Raw genomic sequence first — 17,113 nt, 5'->3', positions numbered from 1 at the left:
CCAGCTCTATTTTTTTCAAAGTTCGAATAAATCGAAATGTCCTTTGCCTTCACTCTCCAACCTTTTTCAACCTGAGTGCTACTTTTTATTACTAATTAGTGCAAAGAGCACTCACTTTCATATGTGTTTCTAAAATAACAGCTAATTATATTATTTCTAAGTTGTTAATATGTTATTACCAGGTTAATCATTGGGAGTAGGGTTAAATAGACTCAGTCAATGACTAGAAAAAATCAATATACCAGAAAATCACAATTTTCAGAAGAGGTCCACACACAGCTGCCTTCAGAGGGTAACTTGTTGCCCATGAGCAATACGTTGCAGACCCCAGCTGTACACCCAATTGAGCATGGCCGCCACTACTTGGTTTGTCCGATGTTGTCACGTGATTAGGAACTATCAATTATGTTTCCAATTTTTACTGTACGTCCTATTAGTTCATATTCTGGCCCAGACTACATCCTCAATTTCAGGTGCATGTGCAAGCAATCCTTGTGCAATTCGAGTCAATAAGGAGGTAACCACGGTCAATGACTGTTACCCAGAGGACCGTCTGGCGGCAGAGGTCATTAATTATATCAGACGGACGGATAGAGAGAGAGACAGACAGATAGACAGACAGATGGGCGGACTGTACCGCAAAGTGCGCAGACAGCCGTGAGACGTTCAAAGACAAACAAGAAAAAAAACCTTCTCCACTTCCGTTGATCCAGTCATGTGTGACGCGTCAGCGCAGCACAAAGAGAATTTGTTGTTTATGTGTCAGTATTTTCTTAATGGTGAACATGGCATATAAATGAAGTGGAAATGCGGATGTCCTACTGCGCATCACTGGTAGTGAATAGGGAAATAATAGTGCACCAGTGTCCCGTCTAAGAGAGGACGTCGATCGTCCGGGCTCCGGAGTCTCGCCTCGTTTTTATTATTCTGCATCCAAAATCATCATTTTGCGGTAAGTTATTGTTTTGTTCTTACGGGAAAGATGCGGTTTCACCTAGTGTGGCCTATAGGGGGGTGGGGTGCACATCCGGGATATTATTCCTCCCCCCCCTTTCGGTTATAATATTTTATGAATCATAACTTGTTATGATGTGGGGGGCGCGCGCGGTGTGCAACAGGTGCTCATACAGTAGCGGGAGCGCGCATTTCGCTGCCATACATATTTGTGTGCGCGCGCGAGTGAGTTTATAGCGAACAATACACGCCTGACGCTGCGTCGTCACGGACGGGCGAGCTGGCACAACGGGATCTTGCTGGAGTCGAATTGGCTTTTTGACAAATGGATTCTCAAACACGCATTTATGTCACACTTTAGCGATCGTTTAAGTAGCTTTTTGTAATCTCGCTTGCAGAGACGAGTTCGACGATTGTTGTGAATAAAAATAAAAATCAATTGCGCATCCGTTGAGGAACGTTCTAGCATTAATGAGCTAATTTGTAGGTTATTTTCACTCTTTATTGTGTGTTTTTGCACCTCTTGCATGTGCTAATCTTGTTGGCGGAGGGTGAAAGGGGATCATTGTGCCTTCCCTGGCATCATGTGTTGGAGGACAAGACGATGCTCATTCAGCTGTGCCCTCCGAACGCCATTGTTGCGAATTCCACCTCGCCTTTCTGAACGCCTTGTTTACCAGGTTCCCCCCACACTGGATAATGAATTCAATGAATAGTGTGAATAGCTCGATTGCTTTCCATTTGCCTGCATAAGACATTGTGCTTCAATTATTTACTAGGATTTTACCCTGACAAGCAATCGTCTTCTGCAAATAAATTAACACATATGGGACTAGAATTTAAAATCCAGCTGTTTTTGTGCAACCTTTACATACTTGTCAACCTTAGCAATTGCTCGCCTTATTAAAGATTGCATTTCTCCCTTTAAAGCTATATTAAACGTTACAAACACAACGCAGAACCCTTTTTACTCCCAGCATGACAGACCATGCAAGATAAAGACAAAGCTAATACGTGTAAACAACTTTATTTACCAAGTAAACAACACAAACAAGCATCTGTATTAGTTTTTTCCCCACTTGGAGTCCATCTCCGGGCAGTGGGCAGGGGGACACCCTGAACTATATATATATATATATATATATATATATATATATATATATATATATATATATATATATATATATATATATATATATATATAGTTATATATATAGTTATATATATGTATAATTATATTGAAATGATCAGAAACTTATGAAATACAGAGGAAACATAAATTGACAGTAATGCCTTTTGGAACAAACACACACACTTTGTCGCTATGGGTGCCTATAAGTCAGAAAATAAATTATAACTATAATGAAATAAATGTGAACTAAATAAACCTCTCTGGGTTATTCACAAAAATAAGAAAGTAAATAATAAGAATTTTTTTGAAATGAATTATAAACTAATTATCCTGTGGGTTATTTATAGGAAAAAAAGTCCCTCAAACATAAACTTTCTGTTTTAACAGATTGGGGTTTTTAAGGGTTATTGTTCTATCTTCGTTATTCATTATCCGTTATCGGTCAGTTCATAATACGCTGCAAAGCCTAGGAGCCGGGACACTTACTCTCAGCCAAAAGGCCAAGCTAAGGTCCTCAAAAAGCCTTGCTGCGATCATTGCGAATGCCATTGCATCATTCCCGGTGGTACTAGCACTGGACCACCAATGGTAGAGGTGACTTGGAAAAAGGCTTTTATCTCATTATCACCCTAATTTTACTCTTGGTATCAGATTTAATTGTTAAATTTGCTTTGCGTTTTACATGTTACATTTTATTCTATTCTAAGTATTGTGACTAATTTAATGTCATTGTAACATGTTAAATGCACAACAAAATGAACAATCATCTATGGTACCGTGACTAAAGATGTTGTGATAATGAGATCAAATCCAAGGCCTTTTAATATGACATAATAGTCCAGTACTGTAGTCCAGTGGCAAACTTTGGCGCTCTCTGCCGCTCGTCGGATTCAAAGCCTGTTACAACCAAAAACGTGCACCAAGACTTGGAGTTAAATTTTATGTTGAAAAATAAGTGTGTCAAAATGCTTGCTGATATTGTGCAGGAGGCCAAAACGTGGGCTGCATCTGGCCCGCGGGCATTAGTTTGGGGATCACTGCTTTAATGGGTAGGCATATCCAAATGCTTTCCCTATAATGATATGTGGTATAGGCCACGACTAGTTTAACTACTGGATTTTGATTATTGTTTTGTTTTTGTGTAATGTAAAAGTTAAAAAGAAGAAAAAACCCTGTTTTTTTTATCTTTTATGCTGGCCATTTTAGTATTTTGTGTCGAGAAATTATTACATTTATCAGCTAACAACCAATCAAATATCCCCACAGATGGATAAGAACATGTGGATAATGCTTCTGAACTCATTCTACAAACACAAAATGCCATATTAAGACTTTGCGCTTTTACTAGTAAACTCCTATTGAAAATGCTATTGTTAGGGAGCCATTTGAGTTGACTCCCGCTTTAAAAGTGTTGAGTCTTGACTCGCCATTTGAATGCCAAGTAGCAGATGAACAAATAAGACGTGTGTGTGTGTGTGTGTGTGTGTATTTTTTTGGGGAGGAGGAGGCATAGTGGCCTGACCTCAATAAGCTTCTAGATACACTTGACAAATATATATACAGATAGCAAAGTAAGACCTACAGGTACAGTAACTCACAAAAGTTGTAATATTTTTGGGGGTGTCAATTTTATGTTTCCTTCAACTTGCCCTACTTTTTTACAACTCTTAAGACTGGAAGTAACCATTACATGTTTTAACATAAATTGAGAAGTGGTTACACACACAATTATTTTTTGACCTCTGATTATCCGTGTCTCAAGCCAGAAACGGAGACAGGACCCAATTGCGTTTGTTAAACTCAGTTTTATTGAAATAGAGAGCTAAAGATAAATAAAGAAGGAAAAATACCAGAAAATAATTGTATAAATACTTCAAAGTAAGCATGGACAGCTTCAAATGTATTGTCAGGTTGTGGGGATGTTGTACTTGTAATTTTACCTGACATCTAAGGAATTCTTTCTGGATATTGAAGCAAAGGCGGTGTGTTTCTGACTGACAAGCGAACTGCGCTTTACTACGAAACGTTACCGTCATGAAAGAGTGATAAAAACTATATAAACCATGAAGAAATGCCTATATTATATGATGTCATTTTCGCTTCCTGCCCAAAAATATAGTTACCATTACTATATATGTCCCCAAATTGTAGCTTCAGTGGTAACATAAGCACAACGTGCTACTCATTACTTCTTGCATGCAAAGTGCTTTTTGCATCTGTGTTGACTCTTGATGTGACCATGTGTTTTCACATCTGTCCCATGGTAAGTAAAAGTGAGTCATTCGTCTGTTGTTGTTGTTCTCAATGCATGTCCCATCATTTTTATGGGGCTTTCTGTTTGTCTTATAACCATACAGATGTTTGTTGTAAGGTAATATGACACAACATTCTAAAATATGTAAACAAGCCTACTTACTACAGACCAATATATGCCCCATTTTAACTCGAAGGACAAAGTAAAGAAAGACGTCTGTGTCTTTTCACGTTTATTTTCTATGTTAACTATGTTAACAGTTTTATATCTTTTAATTACTCTTAAATCTTTTCTGTTTTGATAGGTGACATCGGAAGTGATAAATATTCCACCCAATTGTCCCTTGTACTTGTCAACTTTTCTCAGAAGAACTTTCAGCTGAATCACATTACCCCCTCGCTTTTCACTGACTTCCAGACAGATGCACACAAATGTTTAGAGGATTCAAACAATTCAATCTCGCCGAATCAATCCCAATACCTGCTCTTCTTCCTTACACTTAACAAGCAATATTTAGACCCGCCTTTCAAGTCTACACCCGACTTAGACTTTTGGTTTGTAAGTCGCCTGCAAGTGGCCCACTAGGTCTATCGGGCGAATTAATGGCGTCACCCAAATTGGGCCTGTCAGCGACGACTACCTCATCATCTTCACCTTCCTCTGCATCCATGTGTCCTCCACATCCTGGTAGCCCCAGCCGTGTGCCTGAGGGTCCCCCAAGTCCTGTCACTCCGACACCCAGCCCAGGAGTTGCGTCTGCCTCAGTCGCTCCCACCCGAGCCCAGTTGAGCCTGGCTCTGATATTAGAGGAGCTGCGGGTGCTTCAGCAACGGCAGATTAACCAAATGCAAATAACAGAGGAGATCTGCAGACATGTATTACGCCTGGGTGGGGCATCTTATTCGATTGATGCACCATCTCAGCACTTTCTCCAACCCTTACCTCAACTCTTTCTGGAAAACAAAAGAGCTAGTAGCCCGAATAACCATACCCCAGCAACCCAGACTTCTACAACTGTTGCCCCTCTCCTGGCTTGTTTTTCAACATTACTTCCCTCTCAGGTGGCCAACAAACCTTCAAAAACAAATAATGCCTTGTCACAAATCTTGCAAACGTGCAAGCCCCACATGGAAAGCACAGGTGCCAATCCAGGAGTGAATAGCTGTGTGAAAGTGACAACTCAATCTTCAGACCCCTCCACATCTTCAACTCCTGCCACTTATCCACTTGCTCTATCTTTGGCTTTACCCAACCACTATTTCAATGAGAAATCTTCTCATGATATCTCAATGAGTGAGCACTTTGGAAAGTCTTACCTCAATGCGGCCCTTTCTTCGGCATCCCCAAATTTCCAGTATGCTTTGCAACCTCACTCTGGGGAGGTAAACCCAACTACCTCTTCCTCTAGCTCTTCTAGCCGGCTCCAGCATGCTTGCCGTTTTTGTGGCAAGAGCTTTAGTGGGGATTCAGCCCTGCAGATACATCTGCGCTCACATACTGGGGAGCGACCATATCAGTGTCCAGTGTGCCTCAGTCGCTTCACAACCAGGGGCAATCTCAAAGTTCATTTCTTACGTCATAGAGAGCAAAACCCAGAGCTCTCTCTTTCACTCCTTCCACCATCTCTGTTCGGGGTGGCTTTGCGAGCCACTGGCCCAAGTGATATGAGCCAGACTAATAGCAGTGGTTGCAGCACAATTGCTTTGAAAATGTCAGAAAAGAAGACAAAAAGCAGGCCTGAGGATGGGGTTTATGGAAATGAAATGGAGGTGAGTGGTACCAATAGTGTCTTCCCTGTTGGGCCATCAGGGGGTTCCACCCCTTGTACGCTCCCCTTGCCCCCAAGTGTGGATCTTGCTTTGATTTCACATTCCCTGCTCCAACTTAATAGGGCTGCAGCTGTGGCAGCTGCAGTCTCCATTGCTTCTGGCTCATCTTACTCATCCCCTTCAACTTGCTCAGCCCCCCCGTCTTCACTTGCTACCTCCTTACTTTCAAATGCAGCGTTATCTTCACCATCTACCATCACAGGTTTTATAAAAGGTTCAAAGCATTCAAGTAATGCTGATGAAAACACCCCACCTCAAGTTCCTATACTTTCTCCGGAAGATTTCTCCCAGCTAGCCCACCTTCCCAAACTTCTTTTCCCTTCTGGTTCCTCAAGCTCTACCTCAAGCACTACACACTCAACCTTGCACCCATCTTTAGGGGTGCTTTGCAACCCATTAGCCTCAAATCCTGCCTCCCATCAAGCAGCTGCATCTAGCTTTCCAAACATCACTTTCCCTTTTCCTCCATTTCAAAAACCAGCTACCCTATCATCATCCATAGCTGTTTCTACACCTACATCTGAAACCTCCAAGTTGCAAAGACTAGTGGAGAAACTGGAAGAGTCCCCTACACGGTTAACTCCATGGACTTCGTCTTCTCTTTCAACCTCCAATATGGAAGCGCAGTCAAGCAATACCATGGCCTCTCCTCTTTCAAGCAATTTCACAAACACCAGCACTTCTACCACATATATAATGGCAGCACCACCCTCGTCTACTGCTGTCTCCACATCTGTTTCAAACTTCACTCGACAGATGGTTGCTGCACTTGGTATGAGCGTCAATAATGCAAGTGCTATAGCAGAAGGGTTCTTACCAGCCCTTGGCATCACAGGTGCAGCTAATAATTTGGCAAACAATCAGTGTGGAGTGTGTCTTCGAGTTCTTAGCTGCCCTAGAGCTTTGCGCTTACACCAAGCCACGCACCTTGGGGAACGCCCTTTCCCTTGCAAGTTGTGTGGTCGATCTTTCTCAACCAAAGGCAGCCTACGGTCACATCTAGCAACCCATCATGCTCGGCCCCAGAACACTCGTGTACACAACTCTTGCCCGCTTTGCCAACGTAAATTCACCAATGCACTTGTACTTCAACACCACATTCGTATGCATCTTGGTGGCCAATTGCCTCCAGTGGGCACCGATGACTCTATCTGTGAGATAACAGCAAAATCTAATTCTAAATATTTGTCACAGTCTGAGTCCAAACCCAGCGAACAAAGCAATGGTTGTAGTGAAAAATCTCAACCTGGCAATTTATTGAGCCCTTCCTCAAGTTCAACATTTCAAAATGCAGAAACTGGCTCATATCCTATTTCTAAACCTGCAAACTACATTGCACCTTCTTCTAGCAAATCTGGCTCCTCAAGCCCAGACATCAACCTCCCTTCCGGTCTTAGTTCCGATTCCTACATGAATACGCCGACACAAATTCCACCAGCAATCACTGAAGAGCATCCTTTCCTCTGTGCAAGCGCTACTCTGTCATTTACCAAGCAAAATAAGTTTGATGAGTTTTCCACAGTCAACAATGATGACCAAAGTGAACAACCCACTAGAGACATGTTCTCTAAATCTGCTTCACCCGAAGTTATGGCAATGCATGGTGAAGAAACATCCTCATTTTCTGATGCAGCCAATATTCCAGAATCAAATCCTCAGGATCTACAAAGTGCACTCGCAAATCCGACCCCTATGTCTCAGAGCTGCCCAAGTACAATTTCTTCATCCACACAAAATCAAGATGTTAATGCGCCTCTTGACACTCAATCCCCAGACCCACCTTTAGTCACCTCTGGAGTCCAATCACCTGAACCTATGGAAGAAGACAGGAATCAGTTTTGTACTCTTACAACACCAAGACGAGCAAAGGTGCCAGAGGAATACCCCCAAAGTTTGTCAGAATCAGAAACTTCAGACAATAGACAAGGAAGGAGGGCTTCATCTTTTGCAAAGGAAACAGGTCAGAACTTTGATTCGGACCCATTCGAACAAAACAACCAAGTAGACAGTGTTAATAGGATTGGATCGTCTACAAATGAAGCACTGGAGATTCCTGTTCCCCTTAGCCTTGCTCCAACCCTCCCATCTCCCATTGCTCGCCCTGAGAAGAAGACTTATTGCTGTGCTGAATGTGGAAAAGCGTACGCTAGTCGCAGTGGACTCAAGGTAAGGAAATATAGTTTAACATTGAAACTGTATGATCATTTAATGATAATAAAAGATCGCCAGTTCCTGTTTGCTTTACTATTTTTTTTTTTAGATTGAATCAGATTTATTTTTCCCGTTCATTTGTGATGACCTATGCTTCTTAAAGAAACTGACATTTGAGCTTTTGCTGCTAAAATACATAAATATGACGTGTTGTGACAATTTAAAAGTTGAAAAAATGAATCCATTAATACATTTGAAAATGAATTAACACATATTTTGTATTTTTTTTAATTTAATTAGCACATTTCAAATATTTTTAAAGAGACACTGTGCTATATTTGACCACTACATGTCACAGTATTGTGTAGTGCAGGGGTGTCAAACTCATTTTAACTCGGGGGCCACAAGATAGAACAAACATTCTGTCGGGGGCCAGACTAGTAGATTAAAGAGAACAAAAAGAGAGATAAAGAAATAAGAGAAAGAGGGAGGGAAAAAGAGAGAGGGCGGGACAAAGAAAGAAAAAGAGAGAGGGAGAGAGCGTGAGAAACAAAAGACATAAAAAGTCGTGAGAGAGGGGGGAAAGAAAGGGAGAGGAAGAAAGAAATCCAAAGAGAAATGGAAAGACAGAAGGAGAGAAAAGAGAAAAGAAAGCGCGAAGGGTAGGAAGAGAGAAAGAGAAAAAGGGAAAAAAGGAAGTTAGAGCAAAAGAAGTTAAAAAGACACAGAGAGAGAAAGAGACAAAGAGCAACAAAGGAAGAGAAAAAGAGAGACACAGAGAGTGAAAGAGACAGAGACAGAGAGTGGGAGAAAAGGGGTGGAAATGAGAGAGAGCGAGAGAGAGAGAGAGAAAGAGAAAAAGAAATACAAGTACAGTGTCTTTGTTCAAGGCACCTGGCTTTGGCAACATCAAGTTGACATATTTCAACATGCAGCTCGTTTTTCTCTTGCGCCTCTTTGATTGTTGTCTCGCGGGCCGGATTCAATCCCTTAGCGGGCCTGATCTGGCCCGCGGGCCACCCGTTTGACACCTGTGGTGTAGTGCAACCAAAAAACGAGCGCCATAAAACACAAGGAAGATTACCAAGTGACTAAATTGCAACAATTGCTTACCATTTTTTGCCAAGCCATTCACAAGGTTTTTGTTTTTTAGGGGTGCCCTTAGCATCAAGTTGGCGGACAATCACGTCAGCTCTCTCTATGTAATGTAAAATGAACACAAATTTCTTAACCTACGAGTGTTAAAAAAGCACATTTGTATGATGGTTCACGTATTTCTCCTTATTTTCAAATAAATATTGTTCTTTTATGAATTAAGTTATAGATTTTACAGGAGGCGCTAAACAATACACTGTGTCACTTTAACTAAAAAATTTCTACGTGCAGTGTGCTCCAAGATTCAACTAACAAAAAAAGTGTTAAAAAGTTAAAGAAACACTCGTTTACATCATTTTATAGGTAATATCATTTTGTAACATACACCTATGGTCACTGCTGCATGAGTCATCACGATTTGTACGTCTGCTGTATTATTAATCGATTATGTTTTAATATATTCTGAACAGGGCCATATGAAGCATCACGGTGTAGTAACCAAAGCGAGCAGACCCTCAGCCCGCGGTAGTCGCTCGTGTGCTGACCAACCACAGTCATCCTTAACAATTGCAGCCTCCTCAATTCCAGCCTCAACAAGTGCAGCAGGTTTCTGGAACCAGTACCAAGCCTTCCTCAACAATAGTCCCAACTCAACTGACGATTCTGCTACTGTTAGCCAGGAAGTTAACGAGTCGGCAAAATCCCCTTTGCAGTCGGAGATAGGAAAAGTTGCCGCTAATGAGGTTGGAGATGAATTCCTTCTAGGGTCTTAATTTGACTCTATTCTAATGGTGGAATATTGCTTACCTACTGCATTTTATGTATCCTGTCAGTTTGATAGTCACAGTAATGTTTGTATTTAAAAGTTGTGAGTCAATGGGACATAGCGTATACCACACAAATGCAATTATTCGAGTAAATCTGTTGTCAGTAATTGCTTTGACAAAAATGGTGTTGCCTAACCAAGCGTATCAATGTTGTGTGTCATTTGGTTTTGTTTTACACTAGACAGTGAAAGGTATTATCAACCTCAGGTATGGCATTCAAATCTGACCTATTACCACGAGGATCAAGGAAATACATGAAACTGAATAAATCTAAAAAAAGGCTGCCTTCACAAAGCATCAAACCGCAATAACAAGGAGAAACAACTATCAATGCATCTCTGTGTGGAATTTTATGTAATTTTGTCCACTATGTCCATTTCATATACAGTACAATAATGCATTGTGAAGTAACCAGAAGCACAGCTGCAGTATTTGTGAATCTACTGAGTAAATGAACAATATGAATGTTGTTTGGTGCAAAAGTAACCTGTGGCACAAGTTACTAATGTAAAGTTTGTATGTTGTAAACTGTAAGTTCATTGTCTCTATTAAACGTGAGATGGGAACAAAAGGAAAACTAACCTTTTTTGTGTTAATCATTCTACATTTGAGACAGCATGGCGCTTGGGTGGTTAGCACGCAGCCACCTATAGAGGTCCAGGGTTCAATTCCAGCTACCGCAGCCTCCCTGTGCGGAGTTTTTATGTTCTCCCTGTGCCTGCCTGGGCTTCCTTCCACATTTCAAAACATGCATGTGAGGTTAATTGGCCGGTCCAAATAGTACCTAGGTGTGAATGAGCGAGTGAGTTCTCTGCCCTGTTTGTGTGCCCTGCGACCGGCTGGCAACTAGTTCAGGGTGTTGCTTCCCCACTGCCCGAAGACAGCTGGGATGGGCTCCAGCACAACCGTCAAGCGAGGTGTGGATAAGTAGTGAGGATAAGCGGCGTGGAAAATGGATGTATGGAATGTTGGATTTTACATTTTGGTATGGATATTGATTCAATTTAATCCATCAGAAGTTGAATACACTGAGCACAGGCCTAAACGGAAACGTTCATTTGTTTGGGGTTGGCATCAACATACAAAAACTGTTGAATTGTATCAAGGTGCTCATGCAGAATTAGTATAATTCCGGTAACTTTTTAATCTCATCTCATCAGCTGCACCGCTTATCCTCAGTAGGGTCGCGGGGGTGCTGGAGCCCATCCCAGCAATCATCGGGCAGTGGGCAGGGGACACCCTGAACTGGTTGCACACAGGGACAGACAATTCGCTCGCTCATTCACACTTAGGGACAATTTGGACCGGCCGATCCACCTGAAATGCATGTCTTTGAAAAGCGGGAGGAAACCGGAGTGCCCGGAGGAAACCCACGCAAGCACAGGGAGAACATACAAACTCTGCACAGTAAGTCCCTTAGCTGGATTTGAACCCACACAGGAGGTTCCCAAGACCTTAGAACTGTGCCGCACATGCGCTAACCATTGCGCCGCCGTGCTGCCCTAACTTTTTAATATGAAAATAAATAATTTTTTCTGGGGCGTTTTTTTTTTCTCGTCTTCACAGTTCTGTAAACACTAGTCAAGTTATTATGTGTATAATTTTGTGCAATATTATGTATCATTGTGTAATTTGTGCCATGATTATAATATAAGAACTGTTCAGTACAGTACTTGCTGTGAAGAGTGGACTTCGGTACAATATGACCACTAGATGTCACAGTTTCCTTTAAGTAAACTTCAAAGTGCATCTGTGGTTATATCTAAACGATATTGTAAATAGTATATACCCTGCAGAAAACGTAAGCATATCTTGATAGTATTTGATTTAAAAATGAAGCAGAAAACAAATTTGTTTGTGATTTTTCAAATTTGGGTAAAGCACAAAAACAATAGCAACATACAATTTACATAAACACATTTGAATTTCCCTTCGGGGATGAAAAAAAGTATCTATCTATCTATCTATTTCTTTTTGCCTTCAGTCATCGGTGCAGTCATCTGTACCAGGGGTCAGTTGAAATAGTTGAAAAAGCCATTTCAGCTTAAAACAACTAAAATGTCAAGAGCCGCAAAAAAAGGAAAAAACGAACCTTATATAACGATTTTTGAAAAACAAAATAAAAATTGATTAATACATAAAAATCACTATTTTATCATTTTTTTCCTTAACATTTTTACAGCTTTGAAAAGCGGTAAGAATGTGTGATTTTAATTATCATAAAAACCTGCATTTAGTTAAAATACTTGTATCTCGAGAAATTTGTATCTTACCTAACATAAGGTTTACTGAGAGGGAAATGACATCATCGTCCGCCATATTGCTACGGCACAGGTCTCCAACGTGGTGCCCCCTAAAGACGGTTCTAGGTCAGTGTGATTTTCAAGGAAATTGATTTTTCACGTGTGGTTGAGTCAATTTAACTCTACCTCTAATGATCAACCTGGTAATGGCACTGTAAAATCCTGTAACGACATGCTATGTTGTTATTTCAGAGATACATATACAACTCGGAGCCCTTTGCGGTAAACACAGTGGTAACAAAAAGTAGCTTTCAGCTTAAAAAGGGTTGTGGACCCTGGGTACACGAAAAGACAAAACCTGGCAAAGATAATCGAAGACAAATCATGCTTTATGGTCACTTTGAGTCTCCATAGTTAATACTCTTCCTTGCGCTTCTTAGCACTCATTTTAAATTGAACGACAGACTACACCTACATCCAGTGGTCAAATAATGCACACTGTTCCTTTATTTTTTTCATATTTAAGGCAGGGGCCCTCAAACTATGATCACGAGCCCCGCAATTATGCCCCAGGATTGCGAGGTTGAGACCCCTGGAGTAAACTATCTATCTTTCTACCTTGGTCATATCCCTCAAGAGGGGTGACCGACAGCAAGACACACACATACAATAACAAAGAAATTTAAAGGGAAATAAATAACCCAATTGCCCAAACACCCAAACAAGTTAGGCACCTCGGCACCCAAGTTGGTCATGCTTTCGTCCCCTCCAGATGAAACGGGACACCAGAAAGCGGCCATGTCACTTGGGTCAGGGTGACACAACACACTCTTTTGTTCAACAGCAGGGCCCGACAGCTTTCACTGGTTTACCCCTGCTGCATCATACGGGTGCCCAGCCCATCCTTAAGAACGCGTCCACAATCCCACTATCCTTTCACAACACCTCTCCACTCCTTTCTATCACCAACAAGAGCTCTAGCTTCCATTATATTTAGACCCCTTTCCAGCAGTGCACTCATAACACAATCCATCGCAGGACAAAGAATAGGAACCTTCCCGTGGTGTCCTGCGAAGGGCTCTCTCCCGGGGGAGCCTTACGAATCCAACTCAATCCACTCAGACTCGCTCTCTCTTTCTTTCTTGGTCCTCTCTCCTTCTTTGTCTCTCCTTTTCCCTTTACACTCTTGTCTCTCATTTTCTCTATCCCTCTCTTTCCTACTCTTACCCCGCCTCTCTCACTCTCTTTTCCCCCTTTTTGCGTTTTACTCTGTCTGTCTTTCTCTCTTTCTATCTGTCCATCTATTTCTCTCTCTTCTACTCTCCTCTCTCTGTTCTTCTTAGCGCAGGCGACTTCGAGAGCAACCCTGGCCCCCAGTCCAAGTGCCAGTGGTGCTTTCAAACCATTCGCTGCGACCAGACCCCAATCACCTGTACTGCCTGCCCACGGGGCTTCCATAAATCATGCACCGGCCTGTCCGAACGTACTAAGGACTTCAGAGGCTTCGTATGCTTGGTTTGCTTGGGTCACACCCAGTCAGGCCTGGCGGCACAGGACAGTTGCAGCCCCCTCTCCTTCGGAGAACTACGGAGCCTCCCACGAGCGAGTCTAGCGCTACTGAGGATTACCTTAGGCGCCTTGAGTAACTCAACAACAACAACAACAACACCATCCATCCACGTCAATCGCGGCCTTCCTTTTGGTCTCCACGATTGACGTGGATGGATGGTGTTATGAGTGCACTTTGTTGAACAAAAGAGTGTGTTTTGTCACCCTGACCCGGAGTAAACACTTTTGGTAAATAATTTTAATTACAAGATTCAAACTTTGATAATATCTGTCATTTTCAGGAACAACTGTTTTGGGGGGGATACATTCACAAATGTTTGTAAAGTGAAGTTCAAAACCAAATGTGCTCGATGTGTTGTTAACATTTGCTGACATTTAGCATTAGGATTAGCATTAACATTACGTTTAAGCAACATGGGTTTAGGTCCGGACATTCTACCATGACTAACTTGATAGCTCATTTGAATAATATTACCAGTATGTTTTTTGTTCACAATATGGCTGGTCATGTTGTTTACTTAGACTTTTGCAAGGCTTTTGATAAAGTGTCTCATAACAAGCTTTTACAAAAACTGAAATGCTATGGTATTAGTGGAAAACTGCTTGAATGGATAACTGCATATGTGTCAAATCGTAAACAATGCGTAAAAATTGATGATGTTCTTTCGGCGTGGTCAGAAGTTTGTAGTGGGGTACCGCAGGGCTCAGTACTAGGACCATTATTATTCCTGTTTTTTGTGAATGACCTACCTGAGGCCATTCAAAGTAGTGACATCTCAATTTTTGCCGATGATGCTAAACTGTCGGCTTTCTTACCAAAAACCAAGGTTGCAGGAACAATTGATTGTCTCCAAAATGACATTAAATCAGTTTTTCATTGGTCCGAACAGTGGCAACTGCAACTGTCATCTTATAAATGCTTAGCACAGTCGTTTTTTCATGGTTCTGTTCCGCTGTATAACATTAATGATCATGATTTGCATGTTGTTACTGAACATAAGGATTTGGGTGTCACTCTTACTTCAAACCTAAAGTTTATCACGCATATCGCCAAAATTACCACCAAAGCCAATAACATAGCATCAAACATTTACAGACACTTTTACAACAAGAACCCAGCATTTTTAGTTCGAATGGTTTGCGTTTATGTTAGACCCGGGTTAGAATATAATAGCGTTGTGTGGAACCCTTACTTACTCAAGGACATTAACCTACTGGAAGGAGTTCAACGTCGGTATACGAAGCGGATACCTGGGATGCACAACTTGTCATATCCGGAAAGACTACAAAGACTGAACTTGGACTTTTTGGAGCACCGCAGAATTCGATTTGATTTAATTTTTGTGTTCAAAGTACTGCATGGAATGATCGATGTGCCTTTTGATCAATTTTTTGAGTTCTGTCGTGTTGATGGTTTACGTGGTCACAGATATAAGTTACAAGTGCCTAGACCTACCAGCAACTTGCATGGAAACTTTATTTCTTTCAGGATACCAAAAATTTTGAATTTTTTGCCTGACCGGGGTATTAGTGCAAATACGGTGCAAACCTTTAAGCAAAGGTTGGCAGAAATAGATTTGTCAAATTTTCTTAGGGGAGGGGGCGTAAGGTCAAGTCATTTTTCAAATCATTTTTATTTGGATAGCCCTTAATCACAAATAGTCTCAAAGGGCTTCACTAGTTATTACGTATAAGAAGTTTAGGCTATTCATATGCTATAGAGTAGAAGTGAGTTTTAAGCTTAGACTTAAACATGTCCACTGCGGCAGCAGATCGGATCTCAGGGGGAAGAGCATTCCACAACACCGGTGCCCGGATGGAGAACGCCCTCGAACCAGCGGAACACTTCTTGGCTCTTGGGATCACCAGGAGACCGGCGCTCTCAGAACGAAGGCTTCGGGCCGGGACATAGGGGGAAATCAGATCTGAAAGATATGAGGGGGAAAGTCCACGTATGATTTTGTATAGTAATAGGAGAACCTTAAAATCGCAACTTAGGCTAACAGGGAGCCAATGCAGGTTAGCCAAAATTGGGGTGATGTGACCCTACTTTTTTGTCCTAGTTAAAAGCCTCGCTGCAGCATTTTGTACCAGCTGAAGACTCTTGAGTCTGGTCATCGGAAGACCGGAAAGTAGTGCATTACAGTAATCGAGACGGGAGGTAACAAACGCGTGAATTATGATTTCCGCATCCGACTGAGAAAGTATAGGACTAATTTTAGCAATGTTACGAAGATGGACGAAAGCGGTTCTAGTAATTTTCTTCACATGTGTTTGAAAGGACAGATCGGGGTCAAATATGACACCTACATTTTTAAGTGAGTCGCTCTGTGTGATGTGGCAATTGTCGATGTTCACAGCAGTTTTAGAGAATAAGTCACGGGACTTAGATGGACCAATAACTAACATTTCAGTCTTTTCAGAGTTAAGACACAGAAAATTGAGTGACATCCACTCTTTTATCTCGGTGAGGCAGGCCTCCAAATTTCCACAGTTTAGTGTGGCAGATTCCTCCATCGGGAGATAGAGTTGAGTGTCATCTGCGTAGCAATGGAAACTGATATTATACTTGCGAATAATATCACCTAGTGGAAGCATATAAATGCTGAAGAGAAGGGGGCCAAACACTGAACCCTGCGGAACACCACAGGGCACTAAAGGGCTCAGATGTCAATTCGCCATATTTAACGCAGTGTGTCCTATCTCAGAGGTAGGATCTGAACCATAAGAGAACGTTTACTGAGAGACCAATCCATTTTTCCAACCGTTCTAGCAAGATATTATGGTTCACTGTGTCAAATGCAGCACTAAGGTCCAGCAGCAGCAAAAGTGATGATGCGCCAGAGTCCAGGTGACCATATTTGGCCATGCTCACTCTCAGCATTAGTTTTTTTGTGTCATGTTTTGATTAATGTATCCAACAATACCTTCAATAAACATTGGCGTCCCTGTTTTCGTTAATCCCATCCTACTTCTCGAGACGGGCTACCAATGCCTAGGGCGCATACGCAGGCACAGCGCCGATATCATTGCCTAAGAAAGCGGCGCGCACATCCTGT

The 17,113-nt window shown here is 41.7% G+C and overlaps 1 protein-coding gene across 1 annotated transcript; it reads left to right on the top strand.

The window, feature by feature from the left end:
* The first annotated feature begins 623 nt into the window (after nt 1-623).
* Nucleotides 624-10,807, top strand: sall2 (spalt-like transcription factor 2). Its single transcript, XM_088351335.1, has 3 exons — nt 624-952; nt 4,645-8,335; nt 9,886-10,807. Exons 2-3 carry the CDS (start codon nt 4,943-4,945, stop codon nt 10,186-10,188), a joined length of 3,696 nt encoding a protein of 1,231 aa, XP_088207461.1. The 5' UTR covers nt 624-952; nt 4,645-4,942; the 3' UTR covers nt 10,189-10,807.
* The last annotated feature ends 6,306 nt before the right edge of the window (nt 10,808-17,113 follow it).

The sequence above is a fragment of the Urocampus carinirostris genome, chromosome 1 (assembly GCF_059441175.1).
Source record: "Urocampus carinirostris isolate Australia breed hairy pipefish chromosome 1, RoL_Ucar_1.0, whole genome shotgun sequence".
Taxonomy (NCBI): Eukaryota; Metazoa; Chordata; class Actinopteri; order Syngnathiformes; family Syngnathidae; genus Urocampus; species Urocampus carinirostris.
This window is presented reverse-complemented; position numbering and strand designations above follow the sequence as displayed.